Source organism: Athene noctua, chromosome 2 (assembly GCF_965140245.1).
Source record: "Athene noctua chromosome 2, bAthNoc1.hap1.1, whole genome shotgun sequence".
Taxonomy (NCBI): domain Eukaryota; kingdom Metazoa; phylum Chordata; class Aves; order Strigiformes; family Strigidae; genus Athene; species Athene noctua.
The window spans coordinates 158023983-158035794 of NC_134038.1; the positions used below are offsets into that span (position 1 = coordinate 158023983).

The 11812-nt window shown below is 49.6% G+C and overlaps 1 protein-coding gene across 1 annotated transcript; it reads right to left on the reverse strand.

The window, feature by feature from the left end:
* Positions 1–9150: 9150 nt before the first annotated feature.
* H2BK1 (H2B.K variant histone 1) lies at positions 9151–10218 on the reverse strand. The gene is made up of 2 exons (XM_074898175.1): positions 10099–10218; positions 9151–9387 (listed from the first exon to the last, which is right to left on the reverse strand). The coding sequence occupies exons 1-2, from the start codon at positions 10216–10218 to the stop codon at positions 9151–9153; spliced, it is 357 nt and encodes a 118-aa protein (XP_074754276.1).
* Positions 10219–11812: the final 1594 nt, after the last annotated feature.

Here is an 11812-nt window from a genome sequence, read left to right on the forward strand (position 1 = left end):
TTCTTCTGTGTCTTGATCAGCTTCAGGTCATAGTGCTGGACTCAGCCTGCAAAGGTGGTGCAATTGAACTCCAGCCTCACTCTTCCAGCTCCATCTTGCCCGACCTCAAAGGCACTGGGGTTTTTAGCTTAGGCCTCCCTATCTCCACACCACATGTCAGAACATGTCATACCCTCATTCACTGTCATGTCACATCCTCCCAACTTGTGTTTCAGCCCACTTCCACCATCAGGGAAGAACTGCTGCCTTCCCCATGGCAGAGCCCACCCTGTTCCCTGCAGCACCTCTGAGCCATCCCCCTTTCAGGCTGACCCAGCGCTGAGGGATCTGGTGGAGTTGAGAACGGTCAGTGTGAGGTTAATGGTTCGACTGGATGATCTTCAGGGTCTTTTCCAACTGAGACCATTCTGTGAATATTTATTCCTTACTGGACATGTGCCACAGAGTATCTCTGGAAGGGCAGCTGCCAGACCTGCAGCACAGCCTTGGATGAGCTGACCTCAATGCACATGAAAAATAAAGCTCAGCAGACTGAGCAGCCAGGTTCTCCTCACCTCCAACACACCAGACAAGACTCAGGGTCTCAGCAAGGAAAGCTAAGCATCCCACGCATGTGCAAATCCAGCTGCCTGCATTTGGCATTGCCCACCATCCACACCAAGATGCACTAATAAGCAAGCACACAGAAACCCAAGATGGGCTCACACCTCTTGCACCACAGCTGTGGCTACAAGAAGTGGCAAGTGGAGAGCAGATACCTAAAGCCCTATACATAGAAGATGACGTGGTGTCCTGAAGACTAAATCCACCACAGACAGTTCTATTCTTTGAAATCAAGGTTAAGGTTTCAGCTGGAACCTTACTACTCACAGGCACATGCAGAGGGAGGGAACAATCAGAGCAACACACCATCACCTACAAATTCATGCATGTAAATGCTGCAGAGTTTCAGCTTCTGGTTTCTTGATCTGTTTTGCATTTTGGGAGGGGACTAGAGCTGCTCAATCACAGCATGCAGCCCCCTTACTTGGGCAGTACACTGTGAATGACCCCTTGATTGCTGGCAGGCACAGATGAAGGCAGCACATCCAGGCTCAGTGCAAAACATTTCCTTGCCCCAGATTATAACAGTTAGAACCCCTTCAGCATCAGACTGTGGGACTAACCCCACCATACTGAGACCATCCCACCCAAATGCACTGGAAATTCAGACTCACCAGCCCTGGTGCAGGATGGGGGAAAATTCTACCTCCTGAGAATATTTGCTGCTTCAGCCACAGATAGGCCCCATGTTTTACACCCTGTCCTTCCTCCTCCAATTTGACCACCTTCTCTAGCCCCTACTCCAGCTTTGCTTCTACCCTCATATCTGCTCAGTAGTCTTTTCTGAGAAAAAGATGCTAGAGCCATCAATTTCCTATTCAGGAAAACAGCTGGCAAGGTCACTGTGCAAGGGACATAGATGTCAGAACCCAACATGCTTGGGGGCTTATAATCACACCCCACTAATGTCTGGTCACATGGTGGCACCAAGCAAAACCCCAGCTGGGACCCTGGCTAGAAGGGGCTGAACATGACCAGGAGAGTGAGGACAAGGAGAGAAGACTGAGTACTGCTCATACCACCAAAGCCAATGGGACAAGAATTAAGTGGTACCAGGAGCCTCATACAACCACATAGGATTTCTGTTTTGTGCGGGCTGGAAGGACAGCGGAGGGTGCCCATGCAGCAGTCAGAGGAATGGGAGTAGAGGGATAGCAGCAATGCCGTTCAGCCACTAACCAGCATCGAGGAACCAGTGCCAAAGCTGCTCCCCATTTGCTCCCTCATGCCTAGTCTCCAGCTCACGCAGCTTCTCATGGACATTCAAGAGCACATGCTGGTAACTCAGCTTCACAGCCTGACACAGGTGCTGCAACTCCTCTCCCAGCTGTGCCCAGAGCACAGCAGCTGAAAGCCTTGGGGCTGCAGGGTCTGAAGCCTGCAGTAACACAAGTGCAAGGGTTGTCAGAAAGGAAGCACGGTTCTGCAGTGAGCTGAAGGACAGAACACCCAAGAGACAGTCCCATCCCCAAGCACATCCAGCACATCCCCATTCCAGAGGCCAGCACCCGACTGCTGTGACCCTGCCCCTTGCTCCTCTTGCTGCAGATGACACCAGGTCTGCTTTATCAAATAAATTTCTCCCTGGTGCCAAGCAGAAGCAGCCATAGTGAGGAGGAAACATTAGGAGCATCAGAAAGAGGTTGTGCAGGGAGTGAGCAGCGTGCGTGTAAACGAGCCTGTAACGAGTTTGTAATATGCATGTGTGGCGCGGCCTGCGCAGCGTCATCACAATGGCACAGGCACTTTCCCGCCTCATTGCCTCCCAAATGGATTTTAAATATCATTCCGAGGACACAATTATTTAAAACGCTGAACTAAACACTCGCTAATGGGAAAACGGCGTGTGGCCTGCAGCAGCCATTCCTCATGGGGCCACTCTGCCCATGTCATCCTCTTCTCCAGCTCCACACCCTGCATGGGGCCACATGGAAGCATCATCCTCCTCCCACTTGGAGACCATGCAGGGTACCGCTAGGTAACAGTCCTGAGCCCAGCCCAGTACACACTGCTTATGTGAGAACACACTTTTTGTCCCCAGCCCCTTTCTCATCTCAGGCCCTGGAGAAGCCCTCTGCCCTGTCCCAAGCTTCTCAGCATCAGAGGCACTGCAAGTCAGTCACTGGGGCTCCAGTAGTCCTGGCTGCAGCTCCTCATCGGGAAGCACCTTACCAGACAGCAGGTTGTTCAGTCTCCCCTCATGTTTGGCAGCAATACAGTAATATTTGGTAATACAGGGCTATACAAGGAGAGGACATAAGAACAAGGATGCTTTCTGACCCCTATCGTTATATGGCCCCCAAATTACAGATATCAAATAAGACTTACTTTTTCACATAACTGACTTCTGAAACCACCCCGACTGCACAATCCCAAGCAGTGGAGATGAAGGAAGAAGCATTACTGTTGGCTATATCCAGGACTCCAGAGTGAACAGGGTATGAAGAGAGAGAACAAACAAGGAGGCAAACTATTTGCAACAATCCTTACTGGGGAGAATGTAGATGGAGGCACAGCTCCAAGGATGCCACAGACCCTCAGCCCCATTACAGTGCTGGCAGCATCAGGAATAACAGAGCCTCAGACAGCCAGGTGTGTGCTCATGGAGGAGTGTCTGTCTGACCTTTGATCATCACTCATCTCTCATTCTCCAGGCAGGGATTCTGGGCCACCATGAGTTACCATTACTCAGAGACAACAGCCTACCTCAGACCAAACCAGAAAAGGGAAGGGACATAGGCCAGCTCTGTCCCCACGTGCCAGCAGATGAGCACAAAGAGGATGAGAGTCCCTTGCTGGAACTCTGGCTGCACTTCAGAGGTTCATATTTTAACTGCTTTGGCATCACCACAGCTATCCATCACCAGCTCATTTTCCTCCGAGTGCTGAACCATTCCTGCCTATGCTATTTGGAACAGCATCTAATGATGCACCAGAGCAGCCACCTGGCAGCACTGCTGCCAAGGGACACAGCAACATGGGAAGAGAAACGCACACAGGTCTGCACAGAGGTGCCAGCCTCCATTGCCCAAAAGTTTCCCTCCCCTCAAACCTGCACCATTCAGAGACCAGAGGGATGCTCTGCCACATGGCCTCCCACCCTACAAGAAAAGAGAGCAGACTCTTAAGTCATTGTTCTCTTACAAAAATGAAAACAGAGAATGCAGGCATTGCTGATATTTTTATGAACACTTTGATTCAGTTTGTCACACTATAGTGTTCTTTTTAAGGGGTTTGAAGAGAGGACCAAGACAAAAAAAAAAAAAAGAGGGTGCTTCTAGCCCATCGACATGTATAGCTTGGTAAGAACAAATCAGACAGGCATAGACACAGGGCCAGGGACATGCAACATGACAGTGCTGCAGCACTAAGAACTCACCTGAAGACTTGCAAGGACACAGGCAGGAAAAGGACAGACTCACACAGACCAAGGCAGTCCCAAGACACTTGGGCTCCAAGTTAAGGGTGGCTTTTTATTGTAACCCAAATGCTTCTGGGTCATTCTCACAGTGACCAATTTCTTATTAATCCCTGCTGGTTAGCAGAGTCTACCCCCTCCTCCCAAAGCAACTTCATTCAGATCTCACCTGACCCACGAAGAGCATCATGGCACAAACAGGGCATGGAGCCACAAGTGAACCCTGGAAGAATCTGGAGCAGCCCTCGCAAAAGCTGATCTGTGCTAAGCATGCAGAGTGACCCCTCAGGAAAGGAAGGCCATGTGTGACATCTGTGCAGGTGCATCAGGGCAGCTCCATGGGGACGTACTGGGGGGAAACAAACAGCATGACCCCTGCGCAGTGAGAGATGAGCCCACCCCCACACAGGAAATGCAAAAAAGACAATCTGGGTAGGTTCAGTGCAGAACTCACCATTCCGAGAGCTACCAATTCCCCCTGCCTCTCAAGCTCAGTGCATCTGCGCTGCAAGCTGCCCTTCCAGACCTGTGAGGAAACACAGGGATGCAGCAAGAGGGATATGAGGCCAACCACCAACTCCATTCTTCCAGCCTTTAGGGGTGACAAAAAAAAGAAAGGAGGGGCAGGGGAGACATGAAGCAAATGAAGTGGGATGGACAAATTGCAGTATTGGAGAATCAAGCACCTGCACCACCAAAGCCTTACTCCTCTTGGGCTCACCTGCTAGATGCTCTACCAGACACCTCTAGGAGGCATCCGCTCATCTCACCATAAAACAACCACGCAGACGGCCAGTTATCTGCTAAAAGAGCCAGAGGACCACAGAGGGAAGTTGAGTGGTCCACAGGCAGCCCGCTCAGAGCCGGGCAGCACCGGGCTCTTGCCCATACAGCAGAAATATATTTGACATCAGGTAGTCGGAGAGAACCACCTCCAGGGCAGAAGCAGAACTGCAGTTCCAAGATACTCATGAGCGTTCTCCATCCCACAGAGCAGAACTGCACATCCTACAGTTAGGGAAACAGGAGTGCTGCTGGAAAGGGGCAGTAAACATAGGCTCTGTGGCCTAGGGAGCAATGTAACAGACTGGGCAAGGAGATGGGATGGCTCACCTTCTAGATGCAACAGCAGCCTGCTCCCAATCCCGCTCTTCAGCTGGACTCTCCCAGGCCTGCCTCCAATGTACCGCAGCCAGCCAGGTCCCCCCCATGAGCCTGGCGTGCAGGCAGCCCCGATGCAGCCGCCCTGCCACCTGCGCCAGCTGCACAGCCTCTCCCCACAGCACAACCGGCCACAAAGGCTGCAGGAAATAAAATTACAGACCTGCTGGGCCAGATGCTGCTCCAGCACCTGTGCTCAGGGCTAGTTCTGGCCTGCAGGCAGGACACTAGGAAAAGAGCACTCTTCAATGCTGTCCTACAGTCGAAAGGAAACAGAGCAGCCAGTACAACCTCTTCCCTCCCACCCCAGCCAGCCCCACACCATAGCAGCAGGGCTGGGACTGAAGGTGATACACTCAGTCCCACTTCTGCTCCCTCCTGTACTCTCTGTATGAGCATCACGTACATCTTGTCTGGCCCACTCTACTAAGCCAGACTGACCCTGATCAGACTGAGACAAGCATCTGTCCCAGCTCCATAGCTCATGAGACTCAGCATCACCTTACAAGCTTTGTGAAGTCCAGGACTGCCTCACATACTGCCACCTGGGAGCTACCACAGCTCTGGCTCCTCCTGACACTCTACCCCAATTTCTACTACCACCAGATGACCTTGGAAAAAATCACAGAATGATCTTGGTTGGAAAAGACCTTGAAGATCATCCAGTCCAAACATTAACCTCACACTGACCGTTCTCAACTCCACCAGATCCCTCAGCGCTGGGTCAACCCGACTCTTCAACCCCTCCAGGGATGGGGACTCCACCCCTGCCCTGGGCAGCCCATTCCAACCCCAACAACCCCTTCTGCAAAGAAATGCTTCCTAAGAGCCAGTCTAACCCTGCCCTGGGGCAGCTTGAGGCCATTCCCTCTTGTCCTGTTGCTTGTTCCTTGATTCAAGAGACTCATCCCCAGCTCTCTGCACCCTCATTTCAGGGAGCTGTAGAGGGCAATGAGGTCTCCCCTCAGCCTCCTCTTCTCCAGACTAAACCCCCCCAGTTCCCTCAGCCGCTCCCCATCAGACCTGTGCTCCAGACCCTGCACCAGCTCTGTTGCCCTTCTCTGGACATGCTCGAGTCATTCAATGTCCTTTTTGTAGTGAGGGGCCCAAAACTGAACCTAGTCATCGAGGTGCGGCCTCACCAGCACACTGCACAGGGCACTTGATCACTAAACCAGGCATCCAGTCCCAGTGTGACGCTGGCAAAGGATATCTCCCACATCTCCCCCCAGAATACAGCCCACATCTTTCCTTCACTCCACCACAGATCCCAAGGCAGCATGCACATGCAGGAACCCAGGGACGGCCCTGCACACCCCAAGAAGGTGCTGCACTCATGGGGCAGTCCAGCTGTCCCACCACAGCCCAGGGGGTCATGCCCTCCACCATCACTTGGGACACAACACTCACTCAAGGCCTGTGGGCTGCACAGGCTGTGTGTGGACAGCCAGAATCTGCCAACACCCTCTTCGGGGCCCTGCCTCAGTCATGTAGGAAGCACCTGGGGATATGAACTTCCCACTTAGTCAGAGGGCAAACAGACAGGACCAGATATTAACATGACGGTCCAAGGCAGAATGCAGGATGCTCCCAGTATAGCCCTGCAGGAAAAAGTTGCCTCTTCAAAGCCACTGGAAGCAAGAAAATAGGATGTCCACAAGCCCTAGTAAGAAAATACCCTTTGTTTCTCTTGTCAGTCCAGCTCCTTTTGCATCATTTCTTCCTTCTCTACCTGAAAGGGAGGAATTTTTCACCAGGAGGAGAAAAGCTAGACAAACAACCCACCCACCAACCCATCAGAAAAAAACAAAACAACTTTGAAAACAGTTTATAAACATAAGAAAAACCCTCTACCCAGTGCTAACTGCACCCCACTGACACAGGGGGATTTAGTCTCTGCTCTGACTGGTACAAACTGATAAACATGCTGATAACCTGGGCTGGTGCAAAGAGGCCCATCACAGTAAAGAAGCACTGGAAGAAAAACAGCAGGAAACTTAAAGACAACATAAGCTTTTAGCAATCAGGAACCTGAAAACTGAAATCAGGAGTTTGAAGAACTGTGGAAGAGCTCACCCTGCCTTCCAGAATGACCTTAGCTTCCCACAAGTATGCCCTGTTGTCTCTGCTAGTAGTTGTATTTGGTTGTTTTCAAGCAGCAGCTGTTCATCCAATCCTACCAAAAAAATCCAGATGGCCACGGTTCAAAATGATGATGCAAAGATTAAAGACATGATCTGTGTTTTTATACATTTACTGGCAGGCAGCCAGCATGAGGTTTTGCTTTCTTAGTTGCATAAGACTGAATACCAACTTCTGCAGGACTCCACAAGAAGGAAAGTCTCCCTTTATGATCTCTGTTAACAACTTGCCAAGTACTGGATAGCTCCAAGAAATCAACCTGCTATTGGGTGCTCCGTAGTTGACATATAGAGCTAATTAAAGCCAAAGTTAATATCTCTAAAAATTATAAATGACAAGTCCGTGACATTAGCAATCAAGCCTGTGAATTGGTAAAATAAGATATACTCCACATAACCACTTCAATTACTTATGTTCCAATCCCCTAATTTATTATCAAGCAAGTCTTAGAGCAGGCTTCCTTCATTTTGTCTGGAATTAATTCTAGGCTAACTGATGCACACTTAATACAACCTCCCTTTACCAGAGTGAAACATGTTTCCTCCCTGATCCTCTACTTACGACTTCCTGCTACTCCATTATTATTATTTCTAATAAATGCCAGCAGACCAGAGAATTCCAGCCCATTTTTTCAAAACACAGGTAAAAGTAATGGACATACTGACCTGGAAGAGGTTGTCCCATCTTGCTGCTATTTAACAGTGTCTTTTTACCCACAAGTGAATAAGGAAGTAGCTTTTTCGCTTTAATAACTTTTTTAATCAAATAGAGCTTATTAGAAACATATGGTTATTTCTGTACTTACTGCATACTTTGACATCCCAATATTTTTTCTCATTCTGTATATGTATAATCTTGTATTAATTCCTCTACTACCTACAGATTCTTTTAACCTCCTTTGTGCCTACAGTCAAGTACTTTCCACTTACTATCTATGCTACATTTTTGTTATATCACCCTCCAACACCCCAGTTGAAGCTTTCTCTGAAAAACGTTTGATTTTCCATTCAACTTGGAGCTCCCTTAATCAGCAGGTCCCAATGCTATAAACATCTGAAAATGTTTTAGAAAACTTAAACCTTTTCTCTTGTCCTCTGCCTGTTTGAAACTAATTTGACAGAAAAATGTACTTACAGTTTTCCTCCTTGGAAGTGTGATGTCATTAACACAAGTTTTCCGCCTGCTCATCATGCTTATGATGTGGACAAGACCCTAATAGCAACCAACTTCAAGGCCCAGTGGCTAGTTCATCTTTATTCCTTGTAAAGTAGAAAGACTACAGACAGCTCATTTGAGCTACAAGAGGTTGTACTGGAAAACTGCAGAATATTTGAGCACCAAAGCAATTTCACCAGTTTGTATCAAGCTTCCAACTGTTACTCCCCACACTGAGGTTCCCCTGTAACTTCCTTAAAGAGGAGCACATGAAAGGTAATTCAGCCAGTACTCCGGGGTAAACTACAACAGATCTGTGCTCCATCCTCTTTCTGGATTCCTAGTTAAAACCAATCCAACACACCCTGAGGCAAGCCAGGTCCTAGGCTAAAAGGTCTCGAAGTGGGCAGGACCGGAGCAAGAGCCTCTTCGTACCTCCTACCTCAGCTGAAAGCTCTGACCCCACTCCCCACGGGACCAGCCCCCCACCCTGTCATGGAGGGACATCACCCCCCACTTCCCCCGGGTCCTGACGGCTGGACAAGGCCTCTCCCCACACACCGCACTGTCCCCATGGCGGTAGCGAATCCCACATCCCCCCTCCCTCCCAGCAGCACCATGACAGACAGGGCACGGTCAATGCAGCAGGAATTTATTTGGGCTCCAGCCGGTCACTTGCTGCTGGTATACTTGGTGACAGCCTTGGTGCCCTCGGAAATGGCGTGCTTGGCCAGCTCGCCAGGCAGCAGGAGCCTCACGGCCGTCTGCACCTCGCGGCTGGTGATGGTGGAGCGGTGGTTGTACTGGGCCAGGCGCGAGGCCTCCGCCGCCAGCCGCTCAAAGATGTCATTGATGAAGGAGTTCATGATGCTCATGGCCTTAAAGGAGATGCCAGTGTCCGGGTGTACCTGCCAGGTGGTAATCAAGCACTGTCTCACATACCCATCATCCTGAAGGGAGAGGGAGCCCCAGCACACCCATAAAAATGGGGGCCCCCTTCCCACCTCAGACAGGGCGCTCTAACCCCAAAGAGACCCATAGTTGCTACCCTGAAGGTCTTGAGTAGCATGCCACTTGTATCAGGCCCCCACAATACTACAGCAGCTTTGGCACTGCACTGGCCAGAACCTCTGCACAATCCCCTGTGAAAAACAAGCCTGTAAGGGGTGGAAGCGCCCATGTGCTCTAAGTCCTGCCTACAGGCTCATGCAGATGACCAAAGTCTAGACAACCCTTGGACCCTTCTCAAAATTCTTTTTCTCATCTCTCCCACAGAAACTAATAGGAAGATAGTTACTTACTCATAGGGCTAACAGCAGCTGGTTTTGCCCTATGGACTTCTACTCCATTATTTCCTTAGGCTGAACACCACACTGAAGCTTTATTCTCTCTAGGAAACTCTTTCTGATCTAGATCCACTTCTTGCCTCCTACCTCAAGGATCCCCTCACACACACACACTTTTGAGACTCAGCTGGGGCTCTCCTGTACCCATTTTTTTTTTTCAATTGTACTAATAAGCAGATTTTCCTTTCTTCCTCCTTATAAGGTTAACATGCAATAGGCAGAAGCAACTTTACATATGAAACAGCTTCTAATAGAAAAGAAACATTTACTCACCTGCTTCAGTACTTTGTAGATATAGGCTGAGTAGGTTTCCTTCCTCTTAGCCTTTCTCTTAGACTTCTTGTCCCCAGAAGCAGGAACATGACCACGCTTCTTCCCAGCTTCTGCGCTCATGTCAAACTCCCACAAAACAAGCTCTAACAGAGCAGCCAGAAGGTGCTGTGGGGCTGGTTATATACCAAAGGCAGCAATACCTCTCCCACCTCAGGTGCAGCCCCCCCGGAGTAGGATGGATACACATCTGTGACCGATGATATAATTTTGCACTAAGTGAAGGACAGCTGGCCTGAGAGAAGCTTGGAAGTAACTAATTCAATTAAAATTTCAGACCTGAGAGGAAGTTTGAGGGTAAGATGGGCAAAGAGGTGGGCAAGAGCTGTAGCATCTCATTCACATGGGGCAGGAGTGCCAGAGAAGAGGTATTCCCAGGTGCATCCAGGGTTTTGGTGAAAGGAGGGTTCTTGCTTTGGTGGAAGGGTGTAAATTGAAGTACTCAGGGTACTGTTTCCTGAATCAAATGGGTGGAACAACTTCTGTGCTACGGAACAGATAACACAGTCAGTGGAGACTCAGTGACTGGAGGGAATATTGGTCTAGTGACTGCATGACAGCATCATGAACATCCCAACAGCCAGTATTCCTCCCACTGCCACAGCTAGCCTGCTCCTGGGAGTCCTGCCTGCTACACACAACAGGGCCTCAGAGGACAGAAGAGAGGCAGCGGGAGGGGAGGGATAACACCCTGAGTATGTGTTTGATCTGTCTTGGAAACCAGTGATCACGCTAGCAATGGTAATTACGACGCAGGAATCAGGTGGGACCTTTGTGAAGGGGAATGGACTTGGGCACTGAAGATACTGGGTAGCGGGTTGTTCCTTCTGGGAAGAGGAGTGGCATATTCTGTGATGTCTAACAACATGAAGAGATGTCAGTGGATGACTCATACTGGGAGTAAGGAGCAAGCAACATCACCACTTGTGGTTTGTAAGAGGCCGTGTATCGATAAGGAACAGCACAGGGCTTCCCCCACTGATGTACATTCCACCCACCGATCTACAGAGCTGTAAATAACTGAGATCTTTGTGCTGGGGGAGATTGTTCACTGCAACTGGAACCGTTTCACCTTGTCCACCGGTCATAGCGCACAAAGACTCTCTCATGCTAAAGAGGCTGTTAGTCCTTGTATCTCTCTACAGCTGCAGCAGTGTCTGGCACCGGCAGTTCTACACACACAGCTTGTTTTTCTGACAAAATGTTTAGTTAGAAGGAAGCCCTTTGGTGGACAAGGAGCCGTGACTGGTCACTCAGCATCAAGCACAGGGAGCCATTATATAGGAAGGGCAGAGGCTCATCCACTGGGCAGTACAGTCAGATTTGAACTCCCAGATTTGGGAAACTGCCACCTGCTTCCCTAGATGGCATGCGCTAACGGCTGTGCATTCTGGAAGCCATGTGCTGGGCCTGACTCATCCTTGTGCTATTTTTGCAGTGCATGGATCAATTCACAACACAAAGACAAGGGGAATCCCACAACTCTACACTCGATGTGATATCTGCCACTTCTGGCTGTAGCTGTGTCAGAGCCAACTTCACTTTTAGACTACATGCAAGAGCAATGGTATAGAGGCTCTAGGCCATTTCTTTCACTGAAATGACCATCCTAGCAGCTAAGGAGCAGTTCTCCTAATTTAGATATAGTTTTGCTTTT

Coding starts and splice junctions, on each gene's coding strand:
- H2BK1 (XM_074898175.1), bottom strand. CDS start 10,218: ATGAGCGCAGAAGCTGGGAAGAAGCGTGGTCATGTTCCTGCTTCTGGG. Junction 9,388..10,098: donor TCTACAAAGTACTGAAGCAG/GTGAGTAAATGT, acceptor ACCACCTGGCAG/GTACACCCGGACACTGGCAT.